At 32.9% G+C, this 24,150-nt stretch overlaps 1 protein-coding gene across 3 annotated transcripts in view; it reads right to left on the minus strand.

The window, feature by feature from the left end:
• Positions 1-24,150, minus strand: part of PIK3C2G (phosphatidylinositol-4-phosphate 3-kinase catalytic subunit type 2 gamma) — a 274,730-nt gene that overhangs the window by 165,247 nt on the left and 85,333 nt on the right. For all 3 annotated transcript variants that reach the window (XM_023538251.1, XM_011372935.1, XM_011372934.1), the window contains 2 exons: positions 9,669-9,762; positions 6,636-6,730 (listed from right to left, as the gene is read on the minus strand). In XM_023538251.1, the coding sequence (XP_023394019.1) occupies positions 6,636-6,730; positions 9,669-9,762 (189 nt within the window). The remainder of the gene's footprint in view (positions 1-6,635; positions 6,731-9,668; positions 9,763-24,150) is intronic.

Here is a 24,150-nt window from a genome sequence, read left to right on the forward strand (position 1 = left end):
AGTCAATTAATCTGAATGCCATTTGATCAGGTGATTGGTTTAGGATGACATGTGACCCAATTCTTGCAAATGATATATATGAAGTAAACTCTGATATGGGGTTTATAAGGAAAATTTTCTTCCTGGAGAAGGATTATCCTCTTTTATTTTGTTGCATGGTGTCATGTATGGTTGTGATGCCAACTGTGACAGTCTTCTTGTAGCCATGATGTAAACTGGACTAAGGACAAGTCAACACATTGAGGATGGCAGAGTAGAAAGATACAAAGAAACTAGGTCATGACAAAATCAGTGATCTGCTGCAATAATAAACTCTGGAACCATTTTACTAAGAAATTTCTTGGCATATAAGGTAATTAATTTTTCATATTGTTTAAACCAGTTGAATCAGGATTTTCTGTTACTTGCAGCCCAAAATATGTTAGAGAGAAGGGAAATGGTGAAGTAAGCAAAAGTGCAATATGTTAAGAACTGTATTGATAGTTTGTAAGGGCTGAAGTCAGAGATATCTTCAAAGAGGATAAAATTTGAGCTGAGTCCTAAAGGACTCTTTAAAAGCAATGGGACAGCTGTATCTCAAGCAGAAGGGAATGCCATGTAGAAAATCATCAGGGCTAGAAGACCTCTGAAAGTTTGGATTGTCTTGAGAATAGAAAAGACTATGTTTGGATTTAGAAAGCCATACAAAATGGGAGTGAGAGGTAGGCAGAGTTGCTATTACAAAAATCTATTGCAAGATCATATTAAGGGACAATAGATTTTTATTTCATAATCTAATAATTCTAAATCCGGTCAGTAGGAAAGTGCTGACTGGAATTATGGAATTATGCTAACCAGCTGTGAGCTACCCAGGAACTAGAACCTACTTTATGAGTCAGGAATCAAGTTGTATTACATAAAGATTATTCCGACAGCAGTGTGGAGGATGTATGAGTTGGAGACAGGTAAAAATAAAAGTGAAAGAAACCAATTAGGAGATTGTTGAAATAGTCCAAGTAGGTGATACTGAATGAAGGCTTGAGCCAAGGTGCTAGATGTGAAAATAGGAAAAAGGGGAGAAATTCAAGATGTATTTATGGGAAACAATAATCATGTCTTAAGGGTTGATTGAATGAGGAAGGTTATTGGGTAAGAATAATGTTGCCCTTTGTATTGTACACCCGAAACTAACATATTAAAAAAGAATAATCCTTCCCAGATTTTCTGTGTTGGGTGTCCTGGCAGTGGCTATAAACAAGGACACTGTCTATAAAAAAGATTTGGGAATAGAGGGGGAAGGGATTATAGGAGCAGAGGGTAGGAATATGTAATTCAATCTTGGACTCTTGAGCTGAGATATCACCTACCAGAGCTACATAGATATCTTAATATTCAACCCACTAGGTAAAATAGTTACAAAATATACCCATAGGTTAAAACTCTTGGAAATATTTATAGAATTGTTGGACGAAAGACATTTTTAAAGGATGTCTGTCAAAATGATGATTTTTATTTAAGTGGTTAGGCGACAATCTTTTTTTGTTTCTTGAGACCAATTTTAGGTTTTGAAAAGAAAACCAATTAATATATGTAATGGTGAGACTTGTTTTTATTCCCATGCCCTCTATCTCTTCCACTTGATGGTCAAATTTCTTGAGTCATCAGTGTTTTGTTTCTGTATTTAGATACACACCTGATTCCTGCACTCTCTTACAGTTATATGGGGCCTTGTTACTGATTTCTGCCCTATAAAATATTGGCAAAGGTGTTATGAACCCTCAGACCAGTTAGATTGGCTATCATCAAAAAGACAAAAGATAAATGCTAGCATGGATGTGGAGAAAAGGGAACCCTTGTGAACTATTGGTGGAATTGTAAATTTGTATAGCCACTATGGAAAACAGTGTAGAGGATCCTCAAAAATTAAAAACAGAACTACCATATGATCTGGCAATTCCACTTCTGAAAATGTACCTAAAGGAAATGAAAACACTATCTTGAAAAGATATCTGCATCCCTATGTTTATAACAGCATTACTTATAATAGCCAAATCATAGAAACAACCTAAGTGCCATCAATGAATGAATGAATAAGGAAGCTGTAATACACATATACACACACAAGGGAATACTATTAAGCTATAAAAATTAAGAAGTCTTACCATTTGTGATAACATGGATGAAACTTGAAGGCATTGTGCCAAGTGAAATAAGTCAGAGAAAAACAAATATTGTATGATCTTAATTATATGTGGAATTAAAAAAAATCAGAAAAAGAGATTAGACTTGTAGTTAGCAGAAATGGAGGGATGGAAGCAGCTGAATTGGAGGAAGGAGGTCAACAGGTACAAACTCCCAGTTACAATATAAGCAAGCACTAGGAATGTAATGTACAATATGATGACTATAGTTAAAACTACCATGTAACGTATAGGAAAGTTGTTAAGAGAGCAAATTGTAAGAGATCTCATCACAAGAGATCTTGTATCTATACGAGATGATAGATGTTAGGTTAACCTATTGTGGTAATCATTTCACAATATGTGTAAATCAAACTATCCTGCTGTATGCCTTAAACTTATATAGTGATATAACGTATGTCAGTTATTTATAAATAAAACTGGGAGGAAAAAAAAGGCAAAGAAAAAAGGTGGCACCTAAATATGATATGATGCTCTGACTCATCCTTTTTCCTTCCCTCCCTCTCTCTCTCTGCATCCCTCCCTCCCTCCATCCCTCCCTCCTTCCCTCACTCCCTCCTTCTCTCTCTCTGTCTCTCTGTCTCTCTGTCTCTCTGTCTCTCTGTCTCTCTGTCTCTCTGTCTCTCTCTCTCTCTCTCTGTCTCTCTCTCTCAAATGTGAGTTCAGGGAATACAGGTGAAAACTCCAAATTCAGGAGATGACTGAACCATAAGATGGAAACCTGACAAGTATCATCGATGTACTGGTATGTTCCAATTTTCCTTTGCCAATTTAGATCTTCCTCCTGCTGTTCAGATATTTATATCCAATTGCTTGTTGGGTATTTTCACTTAGAAGAAAACTAAAGATTGATTTTGCTTACATTTTATTATTGCCAAGTTCTGGTCTGGACTATAGGAATTTATTTTCTAACTCATTTAACTTGATGAAGTGGGCTGACTTGAATTTCAGTAGCATATTGCTAGTTGCTTAATTAGTGTTTCTGAGAAAACTGAGTCTTGGTTTTAATAATGTTTATTAAAAATAAGTGAAAACTAATTCTACTAAGTAAATTACTCAGTAATTGTATTCTTATCAGTAATGGTCTAAAAGTAAAACTAAGAGCAAATACAGTGTTTTACGTATGAATTAGGAACTATAAAAGAAAGATTCTGGGAAAAATCTACTACTTCCTTCAAAACTCCTTCAAGTATACATTTTGAGGGAGCTTATTGCACATACTTATTAATTAATATGATAATTGACAGCATTTGTGGGTCGCCCCAATACCTAATGGCAAAAATTTTGAGCTATTAAAGATCTCAATTTGGGCTATTTTTTTTTTTTCAGTTTTGCCTTCAAGTTAAGAAAAAGCCACCTTTTCAGTACTTGAATGAGTTCGTAATTATTGATAGAAAAAAACATTTTATGAATTTGAGTTGTATTTTTTAAAAGTAGATGTTGACTTAGAGAGAGATCTGAATTAGACATGATATGTCATGGGAAAAGATTTTAATCTGAAGTCTTTAACCAACTAGATAACTGTCATTGGATAAATCATTTAACTTATTAAAATCCCTTTTTTGGGGGAAAAATATTAAGTAGATGATTTCTAAGGTTCCATTTGATTCCCCGATCCTGTAACTCAATGAATATATGTTCATATATTCATTTTGGAAGTCAAATTCAAATATTATTAGAAGACAAAAGCGATTTTTCAACAGAATCCCTTTTTGTTGACCATATTTTTTGTTGGCTAGAGCAAAGCTGTAGTCTGATTGAGAAACAATGAAAAATAAGCAATATAATGCCATTTTTCAAGGCCTTACTCCAAATCTTTAGCATAAACTAGAACAGAGAGGACTGATAATATTATAGGGAAATCTGATTACTATCTAAGGAAGTGGTGATGTAAATGCATGTGGCTTTTATAATGAAAAATTACTAGAGTGGATTAGAAAGTCAGTTCCCAAAGGCCAGATATGGTTTACATTTCAACATTAGAGGTCAGTACATATATACGAAATGTTCATTTTTATAACTCTTCACTTTTTTTTTTAAACAAAATAGAAGAATTTGAAGGGAAAATGGTTTAAACTAGAAATACATTTAAGCTGGAGCTCTATTCCTGGTTTTTGCATGGATTTGTGGTGGAACTGTGTATCAGATTCTATTTTCCTGTATATTTAATAGCAGTAATAGATTTAAATGATATTAGAAAGTTAATTTAAAAATTGTATTCTGTTTTTAAAAATCCTTTTATTAAAAGAACTTTATAAAACCTCAACCACATAAAGTAGAAATAAAAGACAAAAACAACTGGCCCCTTATTATGCCTTAACTAGAAAACTGTGCTAAGAGATTTTAGAGATCATTATGTAAAATGCAATTTTTCTTGTATTTCTTACAAATATCCAACCCTTTTTTTCAGGTTGATTGGGTAGAGAACAGCTATTGATAGTTGAGCGAATTGCTTATTGTAGGGATTTTGTCTGGCATATACTGAGAACAGCAGGAGGAAAGATGATTATAACAGATCAATATGAAATGACAACAAGACATATCTTTCTCTTACAAAAAAGTGAAGCGAAAATTTATTATTTATTGCATTGTAAAGGTGAAAAGGTGAATTAGTAGCAATATAATGATTCTAGAAGGTAAAGAATTGAGACTTTAAAGCCTCTTATTGATTCTGTATCATGTGTGCTCTATTACACTGCGATAACTCCCTAATCTACAGCTCTTTACTCTTTCTTCAGGGAGTGTTTCAGACATCAAAGCAGAGAGGGCATTTACCTCCTTTGTGCATTCATTTGTATGCCTTTATCAGTATCTAACTCTGACAGAATGGGAGCACACATTTAGACTTTTTTATTTACTTGATGGCCAGCCTTGCCTTTCTGATTAGAAGTTGTATTTGGAACAAGTTATAGGCAAAACTGTAAAATGGACAGAATTTCTTGTCTGTTCCCTTTGTTTACTCTGTCCTTGCCATGTAGCCAGTGGGTTCTTTCCTGCTGCCTGGATGCTAATGTGTGGTTAGCCTGTGAGCTTATTTAGGCAAGGACCATTCTGTTTTATTCTTAATAGTTCAAGAGTGTCTAGCATTTCAATGTTAGTCACATAAATAAACAGATGATAAACTAATTCATTATAAGCATTATGTCCTAAATATATATATTTTTTCATATGAGAAAAGAACTTCTGGGCAGGAAAAAGAAGTCACTCACTAATGAGAAAAGTTCAGGCACCAAGGGAGATATAGTTAAGAGAGGAGCTGAGAGGGATATGTGTAGCCTCAAATCACATATTACAAAATTCCACATTATTTTGCTTTATTTAGAGTTTGATAAGTTGTCCCAAAATTCTAGATAAAAAAAAGTTTAGGGTAGATTGTTTAGAAAATGAATGGGCAGATTGTATCATCTCAATTTTATGTGTAGCATATTAAAACTTATAGAATATGTTCCTTTAATACTGTGTGCCACCTTGGAAAGGCCTTCTGCTATGAGACAGACTTAATTCACTCTGTGATTTTTGCAACTAGTCCACCAGTAACTGCTGCATGAGCTTGTTCTTCAGGCCCTTATTTCTATCTCAGGTTAGTCCCTGACTTTGTTTGCATTCTCTCTCCAATACAGTTTTGACTTCATTAGTGATATCCATCGCCTAGTATCTGATTGGGCCAATCTCCAGAATTTGCTCTAGCCTTGCCAGTTCTGGTTTGGCATCAAGGAATATTGACTGCTCAAGCAGCCCCCTTCTACCTGTTTCTGTCACAAGTCTGCATGTACACAAATTGGCCCAGGCAACATAATCCTATGATTCATTCAATAGCTAATTTATTCAATCATTAAATTTTTGCTATGAAATTGAATCTACAGATTTAGTAATGAAAGAAAGGTAGGAAGAACAGCATCCAAAGACCATTATGTTTGAGAGGATCAAGAGTAGATAATGATGAAAGAAATTCTGGTATCTCTAAAATAAGTCTATTTCTCTAATAATAATATTCCAAATTTATGATTAGGGAAAAGTTTAGTGTCCTAGGAACTTTCGACATAAAGAGTATATGCTAACCTTTAGATTCCACTATTTATAACTAAATTTGTACAGAAATTACTTTTAAAACACACAATTTTCTAAGATATCCATAATCTTATAACTAGATTATAAATTAAAATCTTCTAGTAGCAGATATGATCACAAATAACCTTTGTGATTTAAAGTTGTAGAAAAGGTATCATCCAGATTGAAAATTCGTATTGGATTTAAATAGCAGCAACAGTACAAAAGGAAGATTTTGAAGATGACAGTTAAATTACACACATAAATAAAAATAACCTTGACAAAGACTCAAATTTTAAGTGGAGGTTTATATCAATTACAAAGTAAAGAAATTTTCTTTTAAATCTGCCTCACAGTTAGAAGTTGACAATAAAAAAAGACATCGTGTTTTATCCTAGTTAACCTTACCAGTAAAGACGGTGGGCAATCTGGATGCTTTGCAATGAGCGGTGTAATAGGAGTTGCACCAGAGGACTTTCAAGGTTCCATTCAAACTTGACAGCCTGAAGTAAGAGATATAATTACTTCACAAGTTCTCAGTAACAGAATCACGGCAGAATACAGAGGGACTTAAGAGGCTTGAAAAAAGACCAAGGAAAAACAACAAATATTTTAACAAAAGGTAATAATATATTTAGATAACTTTATTAGTTGGTATTTAACTAATAATGGCATACACGGATCACACAATTTAGATTTGTGCAGTCTTGTTTCCTTTCCTTATTTATGCTTTAGTATCACAGGATAATAAAAAAAGAGTAGGTGCTTAATAAAAAAAGAACAGGTGGTTGTAGAGTTATACCACACCTAAGAAGAGAGTACTAGCACAAAAATATAGTATCACGAACAATGTCCTAGGTATAAGAATGGCATGATTAATCAATACCTATTTCTACTCTTTTGGAGATGAAGTTTATGCACACCCAAAACTTTAACTGATATATCAGTATTAACCTGAAGACAGTGATAACAGCTCCTGATATCCTTAGAGACTTAATTCAGATCCCCACCTGCACTCTGCAGAGGCTTCACCATCAGCAGTCAGTACCTGTGCCCCTACCATCATCCCAGGAATATGAATCCATTTTAAAATAAAAACCAGGTTCTCGTCATAAAAATGCTCATTCCTGCTTGAGAGGGAAAACTTCTATTCTTAGTTGTTCAGTAAGCCATTTAAGTTTTACGTGCACACACTCACATACACACACTCAGAGTTTAAGCTATCTTTGTACTACAGTACACACAGCAGAAAAAAGTGGATACATCATTCATTCACATACACACCTAAAGAAATGCCTAAATATATAACCATCCTCAAGGATGGGAAAGTTTATGAATTCCTAAGGTGTGACAGTGCTAAAGATGATTTCAGAAAATTTGCATAAATTCTTGTAGCTGTCTGAATGTACGAAGACTGTGATATATGTTATCTTAAACTGTAGTTATGGCCTTCTTTCACTTGCTAATACTGGCCTGAGTACGTCATGGGTTGTGTTTATACCCTCATAGTGAACATATCCTATGAGCATATGAGCAGGAGGAATGTCTCAGAATTTACTTCCATGCTTCTGTTTTTAGCTTTATCCTTAGATTTCCCCATTATATCTTCTTGAACCCAATGATTACACATTGATCTTGAATTGCCTTCCTTGCTTCCAAATTCCCTACATCTCTTTCTCTACTGATACAATTTTCCCCTAAATCCTACCTCACCACCTAGGATATAGGCAATTTTTCGGGTGCACATTGCATAATTATCAACTCTGTTCTTAGAACCTACCTGCATGGTTATGACCTCTGGCTTGCAGTAACTTCTGGGTCTGTGTCTTAAAATTGATTCCTAGCTATGAACCATAGCTTCTGTTTTTATTATGGTCATAGAGTCCTTTTTTATTGCTTTAATATAGCCTGCATACTTCTGACAAGATCACACATAACAAAATAACATGCTTCCAGAAAATAATCAACAGGGCAGGATTTTTTTATGTCTTGAAAAGTTTTAATATCAGGTAGAGCTTGGAAGTTTCAGGGAAAACTCCACAACAAAAGTTCTAAAAATTCTTCCCAGTTTTTATTTATTGTATAGTCACATTATGCATTCTTTCCAACTCAAAACATTTTACAGTATTTATTTTTAATTAGAGGGTAGTTGCAACTTTACCTAACTTTACCTCTGTGTATTTGCTATGTTGAATTCTGTGCATAGCTTGTCTTAAAAGACTGGATCTCTAGGTGTATGACTCTCAGTGATATTCCTAGTGTCAAGTGTGTTGATTCAGATTGGGGCTTTCAAATGTGTTTAATCTTTATAAACTTTTGTAGAAGCCTACTTTTTTGAGTTGTATTAGATATACCATGCTGCCCATACTGAGGAGCTGTAAGATGAATAGTATTGCTATAGGTTGGATTAATCTTTATTTTCACTACACTATCCTGGCAAATCTAGGTAAGTAACAGCTATAAGGATTAATATAAGTAGCTGTAGGGCACAGCTATTTCAAAACCAGCTTACTAGGAAGCCTTCAGAAAAGTGCATATTGTTTGCAAAATAATATGACATTCCACTCTAACAATAGAGGTTTTCCCCATTAGTCTCAGAGTTTTTTATCTTAGATATTCAAAAACTGAGGCACCTGACATTTAAAATAGCATATAACTAATACCTGACTTTTGAGACAAGAAAACACCTGAGTTAAATAAATTTTTTAAAAAGCCAAAAAACATAAAGGCCATTATTTTAGACCAATTTAGCACTCAGTATATAGTCAACTTGGCAAAAAGAAATATCATTTGTAGTTTGGATTTTCATTCCTTTACATGTTTTTTTGTAAAACATTAATTGTTTATATTTCAAAATATTCAGACTAAATCAGTTTTCTTCATATTGCTAGATAAATTCATATTGTTTTCAAAAATTACTCCAACATCGTGATATTTGATATCACTAAAATGTATTATCTGGTGAAAGAATTTGGGCACTATCTTATGAAACTACTTTTATAAGATTTATATTCGGTATTACAATACTCTAAGGGAAAGGCAAGAAACATAAATTATGAGGAGTTGCCAACAAAAGACTATTTTCTGCATAACATTTATCTGGTTAATTTTTTTATCATTTTACATTTTCAGGTAAAAAAGATTTCATCACAAGCATTCCTATTTTTTTTCCCAGTTCTAATTAATAAGTAAAGTTTTTTTGTTTTTTTGTTTTTTTTTAAATTTCCTTTTTGGCTTTTATATACCTTTTTTTGTAACTGTACCAATTTTGGCTAGAGAATGTCTGCATTACCCGTGTTGACATATGAGCTATAATTTAGCCCCTTCGCTGGCCAAATTGCAATATCACTTTAAGCAATCTATTGTTGATTCACTGGGAACTTTCTAAAGAGAATTATTAGCTAAAATCCTGGAATCCTTTAGCAACTCTGCTGTTCTTACCTGAACCAGCTGTGGGAGATATTCCAGTAGTTCATCATTCAGGAGGTTGTCTAATTGTTGAACTGCCACTTTACGAATCTCTTGATCTGGAAAACTAATATGAAGTAGATATATCTATTAAATTGATAATGATATGACATAATGCATGATAAATGTCAAGATAACAGAGAATGAGTTCTAACCTCAGTGCATAAAATAAAATAATAATCCTACAATTAATTAAGATGATCACTGGCACCAAATAATAATTGTGTTTCCATATTCTATATTCTCATGTAGATTGCAGTTGAAAGTCCTTTTAACTAGGTTTTTGAAATGGGTTTAAGTCAGATCTCTGCCAGCTTTCTTGTCTATAAAATGTAAATTATAGAATATCTCACATATTTTTCTAAAATAGTATGAAAATTTTTGCTTATAATTTAGCCATGCATTTATGAAGTAAATTTTCACCAAATGGAGGCCTGATGATTTATATGATTAACTTTGGGATAGAATATGTTTAAATGAGTTTTGGCCAGATCATAATGAAAATCAGAAATCTAAAGTATCTTATAATAAATAAACAAAAATGATTTAATTTTTTACTAGGCTATATTTTACTAGAGTATAAATTCTTGAGAAAAACTGTGCCTTATTCATTTTTGGATTGCATATGCCTGTTGTTAAGATTTAGCACCCATTAGACACAATAAATGTTTGTTACTGAACTAAATTTATGGAGGTATTTAGCATTTGAAACCCTATTCCAAAGGCAGTTTATGGGCATCTCAGGTTGACATCATCTTGCTCCATCAGAAGAATTAGATTCATTTATGTCCAAACTCCTGGAAGTGCCTAGAGATAACTTTTGGCACCATACTGTTTTGATATGATTTTGATATATTGCTTTGATATGATTAAATATATAACTAGGGCTCTGGTTAGAACAGCTAATTTTAAATAAATAAATTTTCATTAAAAATTAATATGTATAATTTAAAACTTGAAGGACTGCTTACAGCAACTCTGAAAAACAGAGAAATGAATAAACAAATAAACAAAACTCCAAAATTATTTTTTATGGGAACTAACTGAATGCTTTTCTTGCAGTCAGGTGAGTTCTGAAAACTGGCTCCCAATCGTATGGAGGTCAGAAAGCTTTAAAGTCTTTAATATTCAGTCTCTTTTCAGCATATCAGGTTACTGAAGAGTGAAATGAATACTATGCAGCTACAGTGTAAAGGAAAAAATGGTATTAATATCTCTCAACTCTACCTGATGGCAGTTTGAAATGTAATGCTTAAACAGGTTACATATTTTTTTCTTCATTTAAACTGAACATTTTAATTGCAACAAGAATTTCACTTCCAAGGGCAGTCACTCAAACTCTTATTTCTGATCTGCAAATACTTTTCCAATAATTTTCTCTTTTTGAACACTCTGGTAATGATATCTAGTAAGAACTATAGTCCAGACACATCTCATGAAGTACCACGAAGGTTGGAAGATCTAGCACTGCATCAAACAGATGGAAAGCAGAAAAGGTGCAATAAAAATGCAAAACTAGAAGGTCAGCTTGCTTTAGCACACTGACTTTTTTTTCTCTTAACTAAATGTGATCAACTCTAATTTATTGCTCTCAATTACTAAACCATTTGTCTGAAGCTTGCAGACATCAAGGTCAGTTTGAGGACAGTCTGAAGTCTTTAAGAGAATAGTTACTTGGCACATTTTGTTACCTAAGTGATGACTTAAGTCAGATACTGGACACCTATGCTTTCTTGTGTACCTATTTTGTCTTATTGTTATGAATGACAACAAAGAAAGAAAAATAGAAAACAAACATCACAATAAAACAAAACTCTTTGGCGAATACTATAACATTAATTATGTATTTATTTCCAAATACTAAAATGTAAATTCCATTAAAGCAGAAAATTTTTGCCTGTTTTGTTCATTGTTATGTACCCAGTGCCTCCAGATCGGTGGGCACATTTTACATATTTGTTGAAGAATGTCCAAATTGAATTCTATTTCCACCTAAAACATCTCTACTGCCTGACTTTTATTTTGTAGTCTGTGTTATCATCTTTCTGCAATCAGGTAGGTCTAAAATTTTGAGTTATATCTTCCCCCTCTTTTATCCTTGTCATTACAGTTCCCCCTCTCCCATCTGGAAAATTCTGTTCATCCTTAAGTCAAAGCTCAAGCATCAATATACCCATGAAGATGTTCTAGCCACTTAGTAGTCCTTGTAGAGTTTATCACATCCTTCTCTATGGGACTCTACTTTGTACACGGTTGAGGGCAGGCTCATTCATTTATGAGTCCTTAGTGCAAGCACAGTTCAATAAAAGTTCTTAGAACTTCTAATAGTCTCTTATCCTTATAATGAATTAGTTGCCAAATTCTGTTGACATTTCTATTCTAATGGCTCTAGCATCATGCCTGTTTTCAATTTCTTCTGCAACTGTCTAGTCCAGGTCATATATATCTCATGCTGGTACAAACATTTTTCATGGTAGTACCTTATAAAATTTCCTAAATTATTTGTAAGTTCATTTCTCATAAAACATCGAATGGTTTTCTATTTCCAATGGACCTCTTTTAGGCCTACCTGGATCTTCCAGGTCAGCTGAACACTTCAGATTTTTCTACTACTGTAATACTGAATAAAATGCTCTGGCTCATTTGGTATTTTATCACTCTGAAAATGCCATGTGCATTCTCACCTTTGTGAGCACTGTAACCTCCACTTGGAACACCCTCCTCTGTCTTAAAGTTCTAGTCCTCCTTCAAAATGGGGAACAAATACTCTTAAGGTAGCTATCCCAATTTTTAGTAATCACTCTCTGAACTCCAAAGGCATTGACTCTTCCGGTCAATTAGGATTTGTTACTGTGCATTAGGATTTATCTTTTTATATATGTGTCATTTTTCCTCTACTACTAATGACTAAATCAACTGAAGATAAAGACCATTCCATCTTCTTTTTTTAATTCCTGAGATTTAGTACCATGCCCCATACATGTTATATGATTAATAAAAATGCATTGACTATGATGATAATAATAAAGAAATCATGTTATGAAGCCCATTAAATTTTTTTTGCTGTGCTCTGAGATAATTTACATAGGTAGCATAGGTTTAATTCCATAAATACCACTCATGTAAATTTCAGATTTTTTTCCCCTCAGTGAAAATGGTAAGAGAAAAACAAATCTGAAGGCAATGGAAAAGAAGAATGTATTTTTTTCAGACTCCTTCAGGAACAGGAAAACAAAAAAAACTCTTAATATCTGTATAGTAGAATTCAAAAGAGTAATGATCTATTTGTTTTAATACGTGCAAACGCTGGAAAGAATGTTTTTGCACCCTAATAAAAAGGGATGCCTCTTTTATTCACTACTGTCGCTTGAAGTTCAGAAAGAAATTGGAAGAGAAATTGCTAAGAAACTAAGCACATGACATCCTGAGATGTGACTAAGGCCTAACAACATTAAAGCACATCTAAATATAACTTGGATTTGACTATTTTAGGAAGAGTTGGACACATTAAAAGAGATGCTGGCAGTGGTGGAGTTCCTGGGAAATGGGCTTTTTCATACATTGCTAGCAATATATAGCAACATGAATTTAAAAAATCTTTAAAATGTGTTTATTCTTTGTATAACAATTTGGCTTTCGGGAATTTATCCTAAGAAAATAATCAAGATGTGTGTGAGGATATATGTATGTAAGTAAAACTGGCAATGATAGAAATGTCTAAAAATAAAAAGTTAATTATGCAATGACCATGTGACAGAACATATGCAATCATTAAAAATGTTAAATGAATATTTAATGATATAAAAACATTATGAAAAATTTATGCAGTATAACACCATTAAAATATGTGTATATTTCTTCACAGGCTTTAAAATAAAATGTGAAAGATCAAAATATTAATACCAAATATCTGAATAGAAGTTTCATAGTTGACTATAGTTTCCTTTTTTAACCTTAGTTTTTAAAGTTTTCAAACTTTTTATGAAAGTTTATTCACTACCAAAAGATAATTAAAAAATGCCATTCGACTAATTATGAAAATATATTAATTAGAAATTTATTACCACTAAATAAAAAGCTCCAAAGCATATGTCCTTTTAAGAGAGCACATAGTTGTGTAAAAGAATAAGAATCACATTTTTAAGTTGACTTAGAATATTCTTTTAACATGCTAGGCTCAAATAGGGATCTCTGCCTCTGGAGAACTTATGCTTAATACCTTTTCAGGGCCCTGAACTCAGCCATAGATCAGTGGACAAATATGTTCCACAAATCCTGACATCTCTTCCCTGTGATGTTGTCTGAATCTATTTAAACATTCTTTTGGGATATAGCTGTTGGCATTTCATGCTCAGTAACTTGTTCCTCAATGAGGTGAGGGCTCCCCATATTAGTTCTCTGACTGCAATGTGATATTTACAGACTGAAATGTCATATGTAATGGAGGCACTGCAACCTATATTGAATTTTCCATAAGCCAGGTAATTGTACTTTCCAATGACCCGATTTACTTGAAAAATACATATAATTCCTGCCTATAAATCAGGAGCCAGTCTTTGTGATTCACCTAACCTTGTTACTGTAATTACTCTAGGCCTGGGCATTGTACCTTAAGTCTGAAGAAGAAAAAAAAGTATTGTTAGAAGATTCATAAGGCTGATATTAACTAGGTCTTCACTTATTTACATTTATAAAAAAATTTCCTTATAGTCAATCAGATAGTAGATTATTTACAGTGTAATAAATGGAGATTTATCTGGTTTGATAAATTAAAATAATACAAAGTCAGTAAAATTCCATTACTTGTTGGAGAGAAGATTATGTAAGGTGAAAGAAATTTTTATTTATTATGAAAATGATTTTTAATTAGGCTTAAAAAGAGTCCAAGTGAAATAATCAGTTCTTTAAAGTTATTCATTATTTTTAAATGTTCATTTAAGAAATTTTACGTTACCTAGTTTAGTTTTTTATGCATGTCTGAATAGAGGTGCAAGAAGGAATCGTGGTCAAAATGAAAACATCAGAATGGCTTACTATTCAGTTTTATATGAGTTTTGTGGGCAGTGATTCTATATATTCAGGATTTAGTTGCCTGAAAATTGAGCTAACAATTGAGTCTTTGGGATCTGTAAAAGGACATGATATCAAAACTAACTTAATATAACTCTGTACAATGATCATTAAGGAATTACTTAAAAATTGAACAAGATCCATTGTCTAATGAGAATATTGAGACACAAGGAAAAAGTATTCCTTGAAGATTAGGATTGTAAAAGCTGATAAAAGCACTCTAAGTCATGTAACTAAAAAACTCAAAAGCTGAAAAAATTAAGTAAAATTAAAGCAATTTCAAGATAAACATTTTCAAAAGAATTTCAGTGGGATATCAGCTCTATATTTTGTCAACAATTTAGAGTAAACACAAAGGTTAGGGCCAAATGGAAGATTAAGTTGGGATGGTAACACTTACCTGGGCAGAAAAGGAAGAGTATTAAATTTTTAGTTTAACTCATTGGCTCAAGTTGGAGATAGAAACTGACAAATGGTTAGGGTTTGCTGTACAACAGAGATTCTCCTTTTTGGTCTCAGGAGACCCTTTTATACTTAAAAATTATGGAAGGTTCCAAAAAATTTTTACTATGTAGGTTATATCTATTAATAATTACCATGTTAGAAACAAAGCCAAGACATTTAAGCAATAGTTATAGATTTATTTTAAATTACATTAACAAACTTATTACATGTTAACATAAACAATATATTTCTATGAAAAAAATCTGTATTTTCAACAACAAAAAAGTACTCAGTGAAAAGAGTACTCAGTGAAAAGAGTACTCAGTGAAAAGAGTGATATTATTTTACATTTTTGCCAATCTCTTCAATATCTAGCTTAATAGAAGACAGCTGGATTCTCCTATCTATTTCTGCTTTAAATCTGCTGCAATATCACAAACTATATAGCCTCTGGAAAACTCCACTCTATACTCATGAGTGAATGAGTGTGAAAAAGGCAAACGACATCTTAGAATTATTATGGAAATAATTTTGACTTTGCGACACCACTGCAAGCATATTGGGGACTGCAGACTTTACTTTGAGACCTTCTGGTTTACAACATTGTTCTGGCATGTGTAATTGTTGGGTCATCAATTAAGGAATAAGCATCTGTGACCTATTACTAAGATAGTAGTACATCAATCTATATCTTCTCTGAGCGACAAATTGGCTTTCAAGTCATCTGGCATTCAGATTTGGGAATTGTCATTCCCCTTCTCTTCCTTTAAACATTTACAATTCCTCTCATTTCAGAGGGCAATAGAAATATCGAAAGAACTCAGGCAAGCTTCAACAGGGCCATTGGAGTTGTGAAGTGAAGTGAAATTTCAACAGAAAAATATATCTCTCAACTTCTTCCATTTGACTTGTTATTTTGTAATTTGTAATCTTTTCTTATTTTTCCCCCATATCACAGTTTTTTTTTCTTTTTTAATTCTTTTTTCTAGTTTGAAAAATGATATAGGGTCAATATCTTACTCAAATAACTTTTGAGATGATGGGTGGAAGCCAAATGCAATGTAACAAGTATTGACCTTTAAAAAAAAGCAACTTTGAGTAAACTGAAAAGCAAAGCAATCTGGGATTAAATATAAGTGTAACAGAAATGTCAGACTTCAGAATACATAGTAAGAATTCATGCAGACTGCCATTTGGCTATTCACAGTTAAAAGCCCCAATGTCAGGTTAAAATTAGAAAACTACCAGAAGTGCAGAACTATTTCTCCAACAGGCCTTGAGTCTGATGATACACTCTGCATCGGCTTGGAAGAAAAATGTCAATATGAATATCTTTGCTATTTTTCTAGTACTAAAAATGATCTCTTGTGACACAATTTTTTTCTAGAAAAAGTGATGAATAAGAGTTTTTTTTAGGATACTTGTAAACCTCTGTCTACTGAATAATTCATGTTCCTTCAAGGATTTTCACATGATTACAGAATATTAGAACTCAAGGAAATCTGGAGATCTGGCTCAATCTAATTATACAAATGAAGAAACTGAAACTCAGTTTGCCCAAGGCCATTTGTTGGTGGCACGAAAATTAGAATCCAAATATTCAGAATACTAGCCAATAGGCTTTCTACACAAGGCCTTTTGATCTTCTAACTAGATATTTTCCTGTATGCTTAAAATCCACAAGACTAGCTGGAGTGTATTATTATTTATTTTACTGTATTCTAAGTGGTTTGATAGAGACACATCAGAGTGATCAGTATAATTTGCCAAATTGGCCCAGGGAATTGACTCAGTGATGAATCTAAAGGAATAAGAATGAATCAGACTCAAGGAGACATAGAAACTGTCCAGAGATATTTTCTGATAGTTTACAGACTTGCATATAGAAATTGGGAATTAACTATGTAGTCAGTATTAATTAGGGAGTAGTATTGATTTTATTCCTCTTATATGATTATTCTTCGATTTTACTTATAGACAAGTTTAAGAAAGAAATACATAAAGCAAGTGGCATATTGAAAGAAACATGTAGATAGAGATTTTATGTTTTGCTGCATTAAACATTACATGAAAAAGCAGCATAATGTGCTGAAAAAGAATAGGGGATTTTTAGTCTAAATATGAAGGCTCTTCGTATCTTATGCTTTTTGTTTCTAAGCACATATGTGTGCGTGTGTGTGTGTACATATATATACAGGCTAGTCCAAGAAGCATAACATCTGACTTGAGGGTTTCTAGAGACCATAGAAAATAGGAAAAAAACCCACATGTATATGTATATATGTATATCTACATATACATATATATATTGACTTCCAGACTGAGGTCTCTGGTGTGTTTTTCTCCCTTGAACCACTGCCAGATCTGTAAATTCAGCCTTCTCAAGAACACCTCAAAGCCAACATACCCCAGCCTGAACTACAGGGTTCCTCTGTAATCTGTCAGTCACTCAGTGTATTCTACCTTAGTGAATGTTTCCATTATGTACCTACTTACATAAGGCAGAAACTTAGAAGTAATTCTTGAAACCCTTCTTTTTCACTGCCCCTCGCCCTTCAAGTCTGTCACTTTTATCCTAAGTATTCTGATTCTGCTCATTTCATATCATTACCATTACCATTTTGTAAGGCTGGCTGCCATTCTCTGACACCTGAACTACTTTCATAATTTCATAACTGGCCTTCTCTCATCTTCTTTTGCTTCCCTCACCAAATCTATACTTCACTCAGAAACCAGAGTGATTTTTATATGAAAACGTGTTCTCTCATTTAGAATCATTTATGCTTTCTCATTGCTACTAAAATAAAGACCAAGTTGCTTAATATGGTCTTGTTTAGAAGTCTGTGATATGGTCTTCTAGTTTCATCTTAACGTCAGGCATCTTACATCATATACTCCTTCCCTGGACTTCAGGCGCACTGGCTCTCTTCCAGTTACTTAAATCCAGTTCCTTTCCTAGGATCTTTTCATAGATTTTCTCTTCCCAGAAAACTCTTCTTTTATTTTTCCCTTTCACCAATCCATTCTCACTCATCTTTGGATCTGAACTCAAACATAATCTCCTCTGGGAAGACTTTCCCTACTTTGAAGAAGAGGTTTGGTTCCTTTGCTATATATTATTATAGAACCATGTACCTTTCATTCAGAGCTGTCATAACACCTGTTGTTTTACATTTATAATTTGGTAATGGCCTATTTCTCCCCACCTCCAGGGGACTGCAACTCCATGAAGGCAGAATATAGTTTTGCTTAATATGCTAGCTTCAGGGTGTAAGGAAGCGCCTAGCATGAGCAGGTGATCAATATATATGTGTTGAGTAGATGAATGGACTATTTGGGCTTCAGTCTCTCCATCTATAAAATAGAGATCAGTAAAATAGGGGAAATTGTAGATGTTGGTAATAAATTTAAAGAGGATGCTTATAGGTCAAATCATATAATATATTGTAAGCTGTAAGTCATTATTCCATTGTAAACTATTTATTATTAAAATGCTAACTCTTTTATTATATACATTTTGACAAGTGAATTTAAGTATTTAGGCTTAATAGAAATGAAATCATTCCCACGAATCTATTGTATTTATAATTTGGCATTGAAAGAATCTGAAAACTCTGAACTCTCTTAAAAACATAGTTACGATGAAGACGATAATGATAAAGATGATTGGTAACATTTATTGAATGCTCTCATATGTACCTTTTCCTATAGGATACGTAATGCTATTACTCCCATTTTACAGATAAGGAAATTTGCCCAAGGTCATTCCTGTAATAAGTCCAGAGCCAGATATGTTTGATTTCAAAGCTTATTTGTCAATTGCAAAATTTGTAAGCAACTTCAGAAACTTTAAAAGTGCACAGAGGCAAGATATATTTCTTTGAGATTATGCAGTTCTACATTCCTCATTCTTAGTATATTACTTTGACTCTTCCTTCATGGATAATATTGAAACTGCCACATTATTCTCTTCCATATCCATACTTATCTATAATTGTATTCATATTTTTTTCCTCCCTTCAACCTGAGAGGAAGAAGTTACTCTTTCTTTCCTTGGATAAAATTCTTATTTGCACTTTTGTCTCAGGCTATTGGCTGTTGGTATCATCTAATTTTGCCATTTCACCCATCCCTCTGTTTTCTGATTTTCCCTTCTTGCATCCTTCTTAATAATTTGTAAACATGCTTGAAGCTTTTTTATTTAAACAAGCATATAAACCCCAAACTTCAAAATCTTTTTCTGATGCCCTCCAACTTTAGCAGTCTTGCCTTTACTATAAATCCTATCCCAATGGGTACAATTTATTTCTCTCCATTTCCTCCTCAATACTTTGAAGTATAGAATCAAACTTCACTATTAAAACTGCTCTCACCAATATCATCAGCGACTATTCTATCTTCAAATCCATTGATCTGTTTTTAGACCTAACTCTATTTACTATTTCTCTAAAGACTTTGGAATTTTTTTATGAATTCTAAAACACCAAACTTTTCAGTCTCTTCTAACTCCTTCGTCACTCTTCTAAAAAGTTTCTTTTCCTACTTTTCTTGCTCTGTACTGACCTTAAAATATTGCTACTCTCCAGAGGTTCATCTTTTACCCCTTTCTGTATTTCCTCTACATATATAAACACAGTACCTCTGCTTCTGTGGCTTCAATTACTGCATTCAAGACAATAACTTGTATATTGTTTTTCAAGTTTTGGTTTTTCTACTAGGCTTCAGGTCTGTGTATACAACTGCATACTGGTCATCTTCTCCTGTGTCCCATAGATTTTTAAAAATGCAACATGTCCAAAACAGAACTTTCTATCTTAGACTACTCAAATTTGCTGTTTCTTCTATAACTCTTGTCTTAGTCAATGATGGAATTATCTATTATTTATTCAAATCAGAAAAATCAAAGTCTTCCTTATCTCTCTTTTTTTCACTTTCCTCTGAAATGTTTCTCAGACCTGCTCTGTGGATCTTTACTAATGCTTAGATAAGGCCCAGATCATTTTTCAAATAGACTGTTTCAATACCTGATATCTATCTAAACATTCTTGCTCTCATTCTCCTCTTTTTAAAGTCCCTCCTTCACATCGATGCCAGAATTACCCTTGTATAATATAATTCTGATTGTATAACTCTTGTTCTTAACAATATTACATGGGCTGAAGTAACAGGTCCATTATGAGGTCCCAAACAATCTAAGCCTTGTCTCCCAGTACAGTTCCCTTCTACTATGATATTAAATCACTCACTATTCTCCAAACCTCCTTAACTGTGCTCTTTCTTCCTAGAATGCCATTTTCTTTCTCCGCCACTCAGAAAATGTCTATGACTATTTCAAGTTAAAATTTAATTCCTTCTTAAAGCTTACTTTATGTTCTTTGAAAGAATTTGCCTCTCCTCTGAGCACATATAGCAGTTGATATTTTGATTGCAGTATAGATTATATGGTGTAGTAATCTCTAGCTTAAGTCTTCTGTTTTTATGTTTTTTTAGAGTCACAATGACTACCCTTCTGTCTCCATAACTCATTGCATACCAATTTCCATGTACACATTTTTGCGCAGTAAAGAAACAGAAAAGATACACAATCATTGATCACTTAATTATTTAGTCAAATGTGGAATTTGTAATTGTTTTCCTTTTCCATATTCCATTCTGCCTATTTACAATGCCAGTAAAGAACAGCTTTTTATAAATTAATCTGCACAATAAAGAGTACGGTGGTTTGGGCAAACATTTTTGTGAAACATTTTCCCAAGGAAACTGATTTTAGAAGCTAAGGCACTGCCTGTTAAATATTGCTTTTCTTCCAGCAAAACAATAATTTTACATCATGTGGGATGGCAAGTTCTGGTACTTTGTCAAATTTTTATTTAAGTTTCTCCTGTAATCCTCTGGTGCCAATTCAGAGTTGCTATTTTTAAATGAATACTTTTCTTGAACTGCTTTTTAATTCCTTGGGTAATTTCTGCTTGTTATTAGCAGTTGAATAGTTGTGCCTGTGCATCAGAGTTCAAGAAAACATCAACTATCTGCCAAAAACCACAGATCTTAGCCCTTCATCTCTGATACTCTGACAGTACCGTCTTCTCTAATGGAAGTATGAGCATATTCTTGGCATTCGGTAGTGGAAATATTAACACCCTCTGGCCCACAATAGGTAAATTAAATCTCAACATGTTTCTTGCCAAAAATAAACTCAAAGGAGGTGGTGCATCTTTAGACAGGATTAAGTAAATAGTAATAGTAAAAATTCTCCAAGCAAAAAATGGAGCACACTAGTTCTCAAGAGGTTAAACCACTGAAAAAAAAACAAGAGAAAAAATACAGATCTCTGAAGAACTCACTCTGACAACTCACTTAACAAGCACATACTGTTTGTTCTCTTTGAATTTAGAGAGGTTGAAAGGTTCATTTCTGGAAACAGCTTGTCCTCAAGTTTTTTAATAGTTCACTTAAATTGAGAGTGGGGAGTCATAGGATGAATACAATGGAAATACTCCAACCTTTTCAGTGACCTTCTTTGGTGCAATGATAAGAAACTGTCCAATGTGCAAATAAATCAAGTTTCTACTAAGTTCCCTGAGTGACACTTAATAAATGGCACTGCACTCTGAAACTTGTCCCTATAACCTCTAAATGTCTGATTATTCAGAAAAAAAGAAATTACACAGTAAAGTAGAAACATCCAAGCATGGTGAATTAGTTAAGTACTGCTATTTACCATAATAAAACTATTCAGGATAGTTTTATTTACATGTTTAACATGTAAATAGCTTAGAGAATCTATGTAAGAAGGCTGTAAAGCACAGTGGTTTAGATCATAAGCTCTAACTCTCTGGATTGAACCCTAGCTCTTCTATTTACTAGTGTCACATTGGGCAACTTAACCCCTGTCAGCCTCAGCTTCCTCTTAGGTAAAATTGGAATTATAACAGTATTTGTCTCATAGAATTATTGTAGATATTAAAATGAGATAGTACTAAAGAGCATTAAGTAAAAATTACCTTTTTATACTTAAAATATTAAGTGACTTAAATAGATTTTCAACATCTGTTTAGGAAGAGAGTTCACTATAAGAAGAATTATGCTTCATTATCAGGGGTCAGAGAATATTGAAGTCTATCCAGAGAATCTTCTTAATTTATAAGAAAGAAAACTGAGCAGTATTACAAGCTTCATTCAGATAAAGACTTTTTAAATGAAATATGCCATGAACTTTACAGAAAAAAATTAGTTGACACATTTAAATGTCTTTTAAATACGACAAAGTACATCTTAAGAAAACAATAATAAATTGCAAAAAAAAAAAAAAAATCCTGCCAGTTGATATTTTAGAAACTTTAGAAAGTTGTCCCCCAAGAAAATTGACTTTAGAGATATTATAGAGATTCATAGTTTTCACCTTCACAATTAATCTTTCAAATTTTTTAATAGCTTCGTTGAGATATAATTCAAATGCTATACAATTCACTTGAAGTGTACAATTCAATGGGTTTTAGCATGTTCTCAGAGTTATGCAACCATAACCACAATAAGAAACCTCATATCCATTAGCAATCATTTCCCATTTTCTCCCAACCATCCCTAGCCTTAGGCAACCACTAATCTTTCTGTCTCTATAGATTTGCCTATTCAGGACATTTCTTATAAATGGAATCATACAATATATGGTCTTTTGTGAATGGCTTCTTTCACTTAGCATATTTTCAAAGTTCATTTGTGTTGTAACATGTATTAGTATTCAATTCTTTTATTATTGAATAATATTACAGTGGGTGGATAGACCACATTTTATTTATCCGTTCATTAATTGATGGCCATTTGGGTTGTTTCTACTTTTTGGCTACATGAATAATGCTGCTATGAAAATTAATGTATGAGCGTTTGAATGGAAATACCTTTCATTTATCTTGGGTATATACCTAAGTGTGGAATTGTTGAGTGATTATGGTAACTCAGTGTTTAATGTTTAAGGAAATGACAAGTTGTTTCCCAAAGTGGCTGCACCATTTTACATTTCCATTTTACATTCTTGTCAACACTTATTATTATTTGTCTCTTTGACTACAGCCATCCTATTGAATATGAAGTGGTATCTCATCGTGGTTTTCATTTGCATTCCCCTAGTGGTTAATGATATCAAGCATCTTTTAATATGCTTATTGAACATTTGACTATTTTCTTTGAGGAAATGTCTATTCAGATCCTTTGACCATTTAAAAAATGGGTTATTTATCTTTTTGTCATTGAGTTGTAAGTGTATTTATATATTCTGATACAAGTCCCTTATTAGATATATGGTTTGCCAAATTTTTCTCTTAATGTATGAATTATTAACCTCACATTTGAACAAACTTTCTATTAAATAATCAGTTCAGGAATGACAAAATAATAATTAGGTTAATATTTTAAGTCTTACTTGAACAAAAAATAATTAGAATTTAGTAAAAAATATTTGCAGATTTTGGCTTTTCTTATATATCTAAATCAAGAAAAGAGGTTAAATAGAAATAAGAACCTGTCTTTGCCAGAATGGTCTTGAAACACAAGCATGAACTGTGATTGATCTCAATGAAACCAATCAATTGTAATTGATTTTCTTATCATATTATTCTCTTATTAATTCATTCAACTGTACAAGGCCATGGAGGTCATAAAGATTATAGATGATTTCCTCAGATAACATAATTTAAATGTTAAAGTGATTCATTCAATACTAAATAATTACTATGTCCCAAGTATTATTAAGCCCTTGGGAAATAGAAATACTAAGATGATCTATTTTGCCTTCAGTAGCTCTCAGTCTAATGTGGGCTAAATTGCATGTTTCACATGTTATATGTAAACACATTGCAACAAAATGTAATTTATAATGTGATAGAGCACTGTACTAGGTAGAAGTGGTCAATTCTAGGATCTACAGAAGAAGCCTTACAAAAAA

This window comes from Pteropus vampyrus, unplaced genomic scaffold (assembly GCF_000151845.1).
Source record: "Pteropus vampyrus isolate Shadow unplaced genomic scaffold, Pvam_2.0 Scaffold216, whole genome shotgun sequence".
In the NCBI taxonomy this organism is placed as follows: Eukaryota; Metazoa; Chordata; class Mammalia; order Chiroptera; family Pteropodidae; genus Pteropus; species Pteropus vampyrus.